At 41.6% G+C, this 12,520-nt stretch overlaps 1 protein-coding gene and 1 long non-coding RNA gene across 5 annotated transcripts in view; one reads left to right on the forward strand and one right to left on the reverse strand.

Moving 5' to 3' along the window:
* bltp3b (bridge-like lipid transfer protein family member 3B) overlaps window positions 1–12,520 on the forward strand; it is an 87,564-nt gene that overhangs the window by 54,602 nt on the left and 20,442 nt on the right. For all 4 annotated transcript variants that reach the window (XM_069908314.1, XM_069908316.1, XM_069908315.1 and 1 more), the window contains 2 exons: window positions 4,354–4,523; window positions 10,778–10,944. In XM_069908314.1, coding sequence (XP_069764415.1) covers window positions 4,354–4,523; window positions 10,778–10,944 — 337 coding nt within the window. The remainder of the gene's footprint in view (window positions 1–4,353; window positions 4,524–10,777; window positions 10,945–12,520) is intronic.
* The window catches only part of LOC138748332 (uncharacterized), a 54,533-nt gene continuing 48,191 nt past the window's right edge, over window positions 6,179–12,520 (reverse strand). Inside the window, exon 4 of the long non-coding RNA XR_011347944.1 lies at window positions 6,179–7,120. This is a non-coding gene — a long non-coding RNA (uncharacterized lncRNA). The remainder of the gene's footprint in view (window positions 7,121–12,520) is intronic.

Consider the following 12,520-nt stretch of genomic DNA (forward strand, 5'->3'; position numbering starts at 1 on the left):
TTTCTCAATTTTTACTTTTACCTATGTCCCTTACATCAGGTCCCCCATCAGCTACTTGTCTCCAAAAGACAAACCCAGCCTCCATGTTTCTCCTCACAATTAAAATGCTTCATCTGTGGCAACATTCTGATGAATCTTCTCTCTATCCTCTCCAGTGCAATCACATCCTTGCTCTGTACAGGCACTTACCAACTTGAGACCTGTGTGACTTGCGTCCATTCACACGCAAGACTAATTTTTTTTTAAATAAGAAAAAATATAAAATTTACATGGTTTATTTTGTATTTGATAAACTATAACAGGGATACAGGCCAAAATGTGTGTACTTCCCTTGTTAGTCGGCATTATGGGGTCCATAGGCTAGGCGTGGCCATCTTGATTCCTGTGTGCACGTGTGAGTCTTCAGTTGGCACATGCGCGTTGGGTTCGTGTATTGGAGTTCGGTTGGCGCACGCGTGAGAGTTAAGGGCGCAAATTCAATATTGTCAAGGTGCACATGTGCCAACCGAACCCACCGTGCAAGCACCAACTAAAGACTTACGCATGCGCAAAGGAATCAAGATGACTGTGCCCAGCCTATGGACCTTGGGATGCTGACTAAAAGGTAGGAAAAGGACCACTATGTGGAAAGGTTTGCCAAGGTTGATTGACAAATTCATGAAGCTTGAAGTTGTTATCGTCAAATCTACGATAAAAAAGAGATTTGATTTAAAAAGTTTGCTTTAAGACTTTGGTATTCCAGGCGTGTGGGCAGAATTCTGTCCTCTGTCCATTTCGAGATACGACCAATCCTACAGTCCCAATTATGGTCATAAGTCGGGGAGGACCAGTACATTGCATTCCAGTTTGGCCTCATAGATGTTTTATAAAATGTCGCTTCTTTGCTCTTGTATTCTGAGCCCTATATAATGAGATCTTGTATGCCATCTTCATTATCTTGTGTGTATAGCCATTCACTGTGTATATGTGACCTTTACTCATCCTACCAAAGTTCATCACCTTGCACTTACTAACAGTAAATTTCATCAGTCATTGTTCTACCCATCTTACGAGCTCATCAAGATGAGCCTACACCTATGGCTATCATCCTTGCAATGAATAACACTGACAATATTTTTTTTAGGAATTGTACTTCTGGCATTAATATCCAAATTGCTGAATTGTGCAACAAATAGTGAGGATCTCTGATCTATGTGATTTGAACTTCCTGTTGAATTTGTAACTGTAGAATAAGAAATTAACTTGCAACTCAATAAAGGGTCCTGAATTTTGTATGAACAATGTTGGGGTTTTCACCAGGGAAATTTGAGATTCGAGAATCAGCTAAAACAGATATGCAATTCAGGAAATTGCTATCTCGTTTGCCCTTTGTATCAAGAAGAATTGCTGCATGAAATTTGTCCTTCAAACTAGTAAATTGCATGCAGATACTGTATCTACCAAGTGTGACAAAAAATATATTAGGGTGAGTTCTTAAGGTATGGCTTTAAGTGAATTCTAGTTCCACTACCAGATTCCCTCATGCTCTAACACATATGAATTGATTTCAATTTAATAATTACAAAATTAAAAAGTAGTTTAAAAATATCTATGTAAATCAACATTAATATAAATTCAAAAAGAAAACAAATTGACCTGTTATATTTTGTATCCATTCCTGCAACCCCATTGAAAAGAATGGTGCCATACTACATAGGCACACAAAGCAGATGAAGCAGGTATGAAGTGGATCGGTAAACACATCAAAATGCTGGAGGAACTCAGCTGGTCTTTTTTTACCATTGGCCCTGAGCCCTTCTTCAAGGAAAAATTGGAAAAGGCAGAAGCAGGATATATCAGAAATTCTCAGAATTCAAACAATGGGGGAGGAATCCACTACCAACAAAAGGTATTAATTAGATATGATAAGGGACTAGGTGAGAATTCTGGTCACCTCCCTGGCACAGCCTCAAACCTTATTGTTTCCCAACCCTGTATCATCCATTTCTACCTTTTACCCAAGATCAACAAACCCAATTGTCCCAGCAGACCCGTGTCCACATGCTCCTGCCCCGGAATTGGTCTCCGCTTTCCCCCCCCCCGGTCCAGTCCCTCCCACCTTCATCCAAGAAAATTCACTTGCCCTCCATCACTTCAACAACTTCCAGTTCCTTGAACTCAATCACCTCCAATCCCTGTACACCTCCATTCCCCATACTGAAGGCCTCAAACCCCTTCGTTTCTTTCTGGACAATAGAACCAACCAGTCCTCCTTCATCACCACCCTCCTCTGGGTGTAGAACTTGTCCTCACCTTCAATAATTTCTCCTTTGACTCATCGCACTTTCTCCAGGTTAAAGGGGTAGCCATGGGTACCCGCATGGATCCCAGCTATGCCTACCTTTTTGTTGGGTATGTGGAGCAATCCATGCTACAAGCCTACATAAGCAAGGCCCTCAACACTTCCTCTGCTTCATTGATGACTACTTTGATGCTGCCTTATATACCCATGATGAGCTTGTTGACTTCATCCACTTTGCTGTCAACTTCCACCCGGTCTTCAAATTCACTTGGTCCATCTCTAGCAACACTCTCCTTTTCCTCGATCTCTCTGTAAATCCATCAACTCCAACAGCTACCTCGACTATACCTCTTCCCTCCCTGTAGCCTGTTAGGTTAGAATTCTTTTCCATTCTCTCAATTCCTACGTCTTTGTCACATCTGCACCCAGGATGAGGACTTCCATGCCAGATCATCAGAGATGTTCTCCTTCAAACAATGTGGCTTTCCCTCTACCACCATCAATTGGCACTTATCTGCATATCCTCCATTACCCGCACATCTGCCCTGGCCCCTATGTGCAACAAGAGCAGGATTCCTCTTGTCCTCACCTACCATTCCACCAGTCTCCACATCCAACACATCCTCTTCCGCTGTTTCTGACACCTACTAGGTGATCCCACCACTAGACACATATTCCCCTCTCAGCCTTCCACAGGGACTGCTCTCTGCATGACTCCCTTGTCCACTCCTCCCTCTCCACCAATCGCCCCCTTGGGACCTACCCCTGTGATTACAGGGGATGCTCCACTTGCACCCACACCTCCTTCTTCAGCACCATTTGATGCCCCAAACACTCCTTCCAAATGAAAAAAAAAATTCACTTGTGAATCTGCAGGGATCATCTACTGCATCCGGTGCTCCTACTGTGGTCTCCTCGACATCGGAAAGACTGGACACAGACTGGGAGATTGCTCTGTTGAGCACCTCGGCTCTGACTGGCACAATAGTGTGGATCTCCCAGTGGCCACCCATTTTAATTCTCCATCCCATTCCCATGCCGACATGTCTGTCCATGGCCTCAAGTAATGCCAGACTGACACCACCCGTAAATTGGAGGAAGAACACCTCATCTTTCGACTGGGCACCCTCCAACCGGATGTCGTTTAAAAAAAATCCCCATCTCTTTCTTTCCTCCCCCCCCTCCCCCCACCCAGTTGTATCTCCATTCCCTGTCTCCTTTTGCACAGACATAATAAATTCTCACCTTTTGTTTGTCTGGATTCCTCCTCCATTGCTTAAGTTCGGAGACTTTCTGATATATCCTGCTTCTGTCTTTTCTCATTATTCCTTGTTGAAGGGGCTCAGGGCTGAAAGATCAGCAATATATCTCTGTCTCCTATAAATGCGGAAAAGATCGGCCGAGTTCCTCCAGCAATTCAGTAGATTTACTACAAGCACAGCATCTGCAGCCTATCGTGTTTCACTCATAAAGTGGATCAAGCCTCCCAGCTCTCAGATCAACATAGCAGAGTCTTTTGATGGAGCAGGAACCAATATCTAACTTGCAGTGCATTCGTGATTGCAATAAACAATGAAATGGACATTGCCAGAGGTTCTCTAATTGGCTTACAAAAATGTTTGGTGCAAACATCCTGGCACTGGAAATTTATTTTGTTGTTCTGTGGAGTCTCAATTCTTAATATTGTTTTCATTAAAACAATAACTACCAATTCTTACTCTATTATTCATGACTTTTCTACCTTCAGTTTTTCTGTCTTTAAATTATTCTGTTACACCTAATATTTTAATCACCTTTTATACTGTAGAGTAGGTGCTTCAGCAAGAATTCTTGTATGTGTTTGAAGAGAGATGCTGCTGTTTTGGCCAGATCTCATGGAGATGATGTTGCACCACTTTCACTGCCACAAATCATCATGTAAAAATCTAGTGCAATTCACTTGGCAATTATGAGCACAACAAATGGTGTTTCAGTTTTTACTTTGAAAAATAATGTTATGTTTACAAAAGTGACATCTAAAATTCTATGGAAATCGCCATCTAAAATCTCCACTTTAAATTTCTGTGATTCAGTAACAAACTGAAGGATCGTGTCGAACCCTCTATCTGTGCAGTTTCATATAAAAATGTGAGGAGAAGCCCTTCTCAGATTTCATTGGACACCATATCAATTGACAGCAGTTTGCTGGAGGAACAATTCTTAGAGAGTGATGGAAATGAAAGCCTCCTTTTGTTGGTAAAAGGTAAGATGTATTTTGAAAAATCAAATGATCCTGCCTTCATTTTTACAATTATGTATTTAGTGTCTTTACAGTGCATTAAAATATGAGTGGTTTTGATGGTGTGTGTTGGGCAAATCTTTACTTCTAAAGCTTATTTGAGGTCTCAGAGAGCTATATTACACATTGATCATCTGTTAGAACCATAAAATAATGAGACACTAACAATATAAATGGTGAAAAACTGGAAACAACAATATTTAGAAATGCATCTGCAATGTTAATGTGTCATAGCAATCAAGAAGCTCATCGAACATCAGCTCCTGTGTTTAGTGGATTGGAACACAAAGGTTGTACTGCGGCTGCAGAGACCTGGTTATCTGCACCTTCTAGTTCAGTAAACAATTAAGTCAGGTTTTCAAAAAATAAAACGTTAACTCCAAGGATTGAATTATGAATAGATTCTATGTAAAATTGGGTTAAATTATTGGAATTTAGTAAATGAAAGGATGTTTTCATGTCTTCAAGACAGCAAATAGTAAATTTTCATCTGGTTGAAGAGCTAAGAACTTAGGGGTCTTGCACGAAGAATTTGACCTAGGCCTTTTCTGAAATCAGGATGTTCAAAGGATGGTAGAAGATTTTAATACTTCTTTTGATGAAAAGCAATTCATTAATTTTAAATCCGATCAATCATGTCAACTAACAATGTAAAGAGATGTTGGTGGGGGGGGGGGGGGAAGAAAGAGAATGGAAACAGTTGGATGGTACTGGGTCATAGATGACTCATTACCTGGCTATGTAGCAGAATGGGTTGAAGTGAATCTCCACCATTGTGCCAGTTAAACAACTCGTAATAAACATTAACTTTTCAACAGGAGTACAATATTTAATGGAGAGTAAAACAGTTGATGAGTTAATCTAGCATCTCCAGATTTTAGTTCATCTAGCCCAATGGTTCTCAGTACCTTGCATAATCCATTACTAACCACAGAGCACCTTTGGCATCCAGGGTTTGGTTCATCCCACCTATCCAGGGTTTGGTTCATCCCACCTCTCCAGGGTTTGGTTCATCCCACCTCTCCAGGGTTTGGTTCATCCCACCTCTCCAGGGTTTGGTTCATCCCACCTCTCCAGGGTTTGGTTCATCCCACCTCTCCAGGGTTTGGTTCATCCCACCTCTCCAGGGTTTGGTTCATCCCACCTCTCCAGGGTTTGGTTCATCCCACCTCTCCAGGGTTTGGTTCATCCCACCTCTCCAGGGTTTGGTTCATCCCACCTCTCCAGGGTTTGGTTCATCCCACCTCTCCAGGGTTTGGTTCATCCCACCTCTCCAGGGTTTGGTTCATCCCACCTCTCCAGGGTTTGGTTCATCCCACCTCTCCAGGGTTTGGTTCATCCCACCTCTCCAGGGTTTGGTTCATCCCACCTCTCCAGGGTTTGGTTCATCCCACCTCTCCAGGGTTTGGTTCATCCCACCTCTCCAGGGTTTGGTTCATCCCACCTCTCCAGGGTTTGGTTCATCCCACCTCTCCAGGGTTTGGTTCATCCCACCTCTCCAGGGTTTGGTTCATCCCACCTCTCCAGGGTTTGGTTCATCCCACCTCTCCAGGGTTTGGTTCATCCCACCTCTCCAGGGTTTGGTTCATCCCACCTCTCCAGGGTTTGGTTCATCCCACCTCTCCAGGGTTTGGTTCATCCCACCTCTCCAGGGTTTGGTTCATTCATTCCACCTACCCAGGATTTGTTTGCCCTTGGCATCTCTATTGGTCAGTATATCTGCTTGCCCTTTCATGAGCCTCATACAAGAGACAGATGAAATTGGCAAAACTCAAACCTCCTGAGTGAGTGAGCTGTATCCACAGTGACCATTAGTAGCATTATAATCAATTAATGGTGGAGTTCTCAGAATAAATGAGCAGGAAGCCTTCACCAAAAACGTCTTTTTGTAACTTGTTCGCAGACTGCCTGGTTTAATAGGCCTTGCGAGAAATGTACAAGCTTCAGATGCTGGAAGCTTGAGCAAACATTGAGAAGCTGATGAGACTCTGTGGGTCGGGATACATCCTTGGAGCCAATGTTTCAGGATGGGTCTTTTCTCAGTCTCTAGAAACATTAATCTTCCATTTCTCTTGATGGATGCTACTTAACCGGATGAGTCCCTCCAGCTTTTCATAAGTTTATGTCCTGGATTTGGCATTGCAGTGTCTTGTCATATCCAACTTTGTAAGTGGAGAACGATGTGAAACTTCACTATTGTGAAACCTCAAAATCAACTGAGGAGACATTTCCAGATGAAACTCTTTTAAATACCACTAGTGCACATTACCATCGCTCACTAATTAATAGTGACGTGACACCACAGTGAAAGTTTCCACAAATAAATTCACTCAGCAAATTTATTTACCACCTAGGATGTAATAAATTCTCAGTACATTGTCCTTGTTCAGCTCAAAGCAATTATAGCTATTTAGTTTGCTTCATAAAAACCAGTTGCCAGGCAGCAATTACAATAAGCTGCACTTTCCACAGAGGGTAAGTCCTATATCATCCTTCCATACGAAAGCACAAAGCATTCTGGGAACAACTGTCATTTCATTCCCTCTTGCACCAGCACAAATCTGAAAGTAAAAATAAAACAATATTTTAAAATGTGATATGAAGTTAAAACCTTAATCTTAATTTGTCTGGAGGAGAATCGAGCTTTCTGGGGAAGAAATGCAGAATAGAGAGTTTGAGGCCAATGATCAAATCAGCCTTGGCTCAAGGACAATATGCCCCCCCCCCCACCCCCCCGCTATTTATTTTGAAAGGTACAAGGACTGCCTAAAGAAATCTCTTGGTGCCTGCCACATTGACCACCGCCAGTGGGCTGATAACGCCTCAAACCGTGCATCTTGGCGCCTCACAGTTTGGCGGGCAGCAGCCTCCTTTGAAGAAGACCGCAGAGCCCACCTCACTGACAAAAGGCAAAGGAGGAAAAACCCAACACCCAACCCCAACCAACCAATTTTCCCTTGCAACCGCTGCAATCGTGTCTGCCTGTCCCGCATCGGACTGGTCAGCCACAAACGAGCCTGCAGCTGACGTGGACTTTTTACCCCCTCCATAAATCTTCGTCCGCGAAGCCAAGCCAAAGAAGAATATATCTTTCAGTGCTTCATTTACAGTTTTCCACTAATTTAATTCAGTGCCCATTATCTGTGCAAAGTTCTTGTTAAGAGATTTTTCATACTTGAGTCATTCCCAATCATTTTGATTAACAAGAAACAATTTGAGGTCCTGAAACATGACTGAGAATCCATAATCTAATCTAATCTTCACTGAAAGATAATTTCAACTAAACCAGAAAAAAAAATGAAAGGGCAGTTTTGTAGAGTTACTTCTGAGGTGACAGCTATTTGTTTCTTTAGTTACACAGTCCCTAAAAGGGACTCACTTTGGAAAGGCATCAGAAATCTCTTGAACTGAAGTTTCAATTGGAACCACAATCCCAGAGTTTTCAAAGTTCAAGAGTATTTCAGGAAGTACATCTTTGTCACCTCTGTATTTGTTCATCAGTGCCGGATGGCTGTGGTGTGGCAATGTAGGAAATTATATTCTGTGGTAGCTTGCTGTGCCTTGGAAAGTGATAATGCAAGTTTGAAAGCCATACAAGAGCCTAGAACATGAAGATTGGATCAAAACCTTGTTCCTGCTCCCTTTATCAAAATGGGGCCCTCTACACAGACCTCACTTGGCATTTATCCATAATAAATGAAGGACAAATTACTTTCTGCTTGGCCTTTTCTGGATTTAGGTGTAGCTGCAGGTGCTTTCATATTTTACAAAGATTCTTCTATTCTTGAAACAATGGAGAATTACTTAGAGGCTATAGGATGATTGCTATGCTGCCTTTTCCATTGAACCATAGAACACTATAGAACAGAAACAAGCCATTTGGCTCTTCTAGTATGTGCCATTGTCCTGCACCTGGACCATATCCCTCCATGTACCGGTTCAAATTTTTCTTAAATATCAAAATTGGGCCTGCTTTTACCAATTTAGCTGGCAGGAGTTCCACGCTCCCACTACTGTCTGTGTGAAGTTCATGTCCTCTCACTTTTTATTTCTCCCAACCTCAGTGGAAAAGTCTGCTTGCATTTATTATATCTCTACCCATCATAATTTTGTATACCTCCATCAAATCCCCCCCCATCCACCAATTCTTCTTTGCTCCAACCTGTTTAACCTTTCCCTGCAACTTAGCTCAAGTACCCACAACATCTTTATAAATCTCCACTGCACTCTTTCAATCTTATTGATATCCTTCTTGTAGTTAGGTGACCAAAACTGCAAACAGTACTCCTTAATAACGTGCAACTTCACCATAACATCCATAATACCATGATTCTTTAGTTTTTTTTTAGTAAGGAGAAATGGTAACATTGCAAAGCTAATCTTCTCATACAGAAGAAGAGAATGTATGGCATCTAAATATCAATACTATATTTGACCTTGTTTTTTCCATAATCACTGATAGTTGAGATTTCTAGTGTCCCAGGACGATTGAAAAAATGATTAGATCTTTTATGGTGTCCTATTAATAATTCTTATTACACAGAAGAAGAAAATCTCAGATACTGCATGAAGCTGCATTCTATCTGTGAACATGCTGCTAATTTGAATCTTCATGACCTGTTTTCAGCTAACTCTGGTGCCCTATTTTATTGCCAACTGTTTGGAAAAAATTGTCTATTTAGGTCACATCTGATTACAATTTGGGATATTGAATGCAGTGCAGGGAAGGAAGTGGAAGCAGTTTAAAATACACATGTGAAGTTTCTTCAATGGAAAATGTTCCTGTAATTTTTGAATGTTAATAAGTTTCATAAATGGCAGGCATTCACTACTGCAAATAGAACACTGAATCAAAGATGGGAGTCAACTTAATTGTACATTGATTAGAGCAATGGTTCTCAACCTTTCTTTTTCTACTCACGTACCACTTTAAGTATTCCCTATGCCATAAGTGCTCTGTGGTTGGTAAGGGATTTCTTAAGGTGGTATGTGGATGGAAAGAAAAGGGTTGAAAACTACTGTTTTAATTGTACCTCATTGACTCGTTTTGTACACTGTTTCATAACTCCAGAGGAAATGGGCCAATGACAATTTTTCTCAAGCAAAATATTTCAGTAACAATTGGGTCTAGAGCAGTGGTTCTCAACCTTCCCTTCCCACTCACATACCACCTTACGCAATTCCTTATTAATCACAGAGCACTTATGGCATAGGGATTACTTAAAGTGGTATGTGAGTGGAAAGCAGAAAACCACTGGATTAGAGGTAGATGAAAAGTGGACATATAAAGTTGGTATTCTCAATAGCAGGACAGCTTTACCCACCAGCCTGTTCCTCATATCCCTTAATTTCCCAGCAATTCAAAGGCGTAAAAGGGCTAGAATACAGGAGCACTGGTGTTTGTTATGTTTGATGTTATCAATTCTGAATTCTTTTCGCCAAAAGGCAATTGAATTCTGCCTCACAGCAATGATACTAAATTCATCAAATAATTCTCAAGCAGTACCCTCATTTAAGATCAGCTTTTAAATAGAGTGGAAGGATCTACATTCTGTCTCACTAGGTTTCAAATCTGATTCCCCCCACCAACCCCAATAATTGCACAACTACTTTCTTAATGACAGTAAATCCTGGATCTGCTCCATTTCACTTTTGTTAACCTTCACCTTCTTCCCTTGTCATGCTCCTCCCCAACACCTTAACCACTGCTGTAGACTGCAGTCCTACTTTGCTGATCTCTGAACTTCTTCAATCTAAATTTAAGTTTCCCGAGATAACACTTAGCATAGCCTCCTATTTAAAGAAAAAACACGAGAACCACTGTGGACAATGCCAAGGGAGACCTGTGAGATATTTGGACAATAAGTCAATTGGCAAGTTGAAGTGATCTTTCTGGAACTTTATTCTCACATTTCAGTTCCAAAATACTTTGCGGCATTTGTTATGCCATAGAATAATTGTGAGATTGAATGATAAATTGTGCATTTTGCTTGCTTGTACTATTGTAGAAAAAATAATGGTACTGAATGTGGACCAGGCCTTGTTCTTCACCTGAAAAATCTGTTCTGGATGTATGTTTATTTGATTAATTTTTAAATAAATCTTACTGCTATAACAATTTCATTTTGCTTATCAAAATTTTCAACTGGTTCTTCACTGCCTTCTTCAGTGATGTTTGTTTAGCTTAATTGAAACAAAGTATGTGTTCATCTTCTCAGATACATGTATTGATGATACCTCAGTCGTTAGTCTTAAAGAAGCTTCTATTGATCAGAGTCCAGCAGAAAGTGCTAATGGGGCATTTGGGACTGAGGATTGTGGGAGAATATCACCAGATGTCTGCAGTGCTGCATCTCAAAGTGTGGAACAGACCCCTGGAGATTTGGTAAACATGAGCAACTCTGAGGTTGCACCATTTTTATGTACGGAATTCTGTCAGTTAAACACTATTAAGATCTCAGATACGGATAGAAGTGAGAAAACTAAGATTTCATCAAAATTAACTAAGACACTATTCAAGCACTTTGAAAGGATTTTTCCCAGTCCAAATTACAGGTGGAAATACTTTAATTGGTCTGTCAAAATCTTGGACATTTTTTGTGCAGTTGTAGCGGCGGCTCCTCTGCTCCTGCAATAACACATGCAACCAGACGGGTTGAGCTCAGTGAGTCGAGTAACTTATTGCAGGCTGCTGGGCTGCACTTATACTCCCAGCCCGGACCTGGCTGAGAATCACGCTGGAGGGTGCTGACGTCATCCGGGCGTCACGTGGTCCCCAAGCGCAGTTTCTGAGCCTCAAGCTGGAAGGAAGGGAAACCCCCCGCCACCGACGGCGCCATTTTGGCCGGCAGCCCCGCCGCGTGGCTTACAAGCGGGGCCGGTTCGCCTGCCTTGCGGTGAGCCGCCACACAGTCACATTTAATTGTTTTTAACCTTGTCCATCAATTTTTTTTCACAAGGTGAGGGAATGAGTATAATCTTGGAATTAATATTTTCATAAACACTTGTAAATTTACATAAAGAGAGATAATCAGATTAGCTCTTTCGGCCTAGACAATAGAGTCGTGAAACAGGCCCTTAGCAAAACCCACCCATGCCAACTAATCCATCTTCCTGAGCTAGCCCCATTTGCCTGTGTTTGGCCCATATCTCTGCAAATCTTTCCAATCCATGTACATGTCCAATTGTGTTTAAACATTGTAATTCCACCTGCCGCTACCACTTCCTCTGACAGCTTATTCCATATAACTCACCACCCTCAATGTAAAAATAAATTGCTTATCCAGTCCCCTTCAATTCTGTCCTCTCTCTCCTTAAATTCTAGCTTTAGGCTCCCACATCCTGCTGGGAAGAAATATTGCTATCTTCAGTATCTATGCACCTCATGATTTCATAAACTAAGCTCACATCTTGGGTTCCTTTGTTCCATGGAAAATAGTACGAACTTGTCCAATCTCTCTTTGTAACTTGGACGACACTCTAGTGAATCCTTTCTGCATCCTCTTTGCTTACTCACATCCTCCTGTGGTCTGGCAATTGGAAGTGCACACAATATATCAGGTCTGGTCCCACCAAACATCATGTACAGTAGTGACGTGGCATTCCAACTCGTGTATAATGCCCTATCTAATGAAGGCAAATGTACCATACACTGCCTTCACCACCTTGTCTACCTGTGTTGCCACTTTTAGAGAACTATGTACATGTATCGATTGACCATGACCCTGTCATTCATTGTGATTGTCATGCCCTGGTTTAACTTGAAGTTTAATTCCACCTGCCTTTCCTTGGCTTTCCCAGTTGATCTAGATCCTGTTGTAGCCTTAAACAACCTGCTTCACTCTCCAGCTCACCACCAATTCTGGTGTCATCCACCTATATTCTCATCCAAATCATTAATTCATATGACAAATAATAGTGGACAAATAATCAATGTCAAATCCCTGTGGCCCCCCGCTGGT

Source organism: Narcine bancroftii, chromosome 13, assembly GCF_036971445.1.
Source record: "Narcine bancroftii isolate sNarBan1 chromosome 13, sNarBan1.hap1, whole genome shotgun sequence".
NCBI lineage: Eukaryota > Metazoa > Chordata > Chondrichthyes > Torpediniformes > Narcinidae > Narcine > Narcine bancroftii.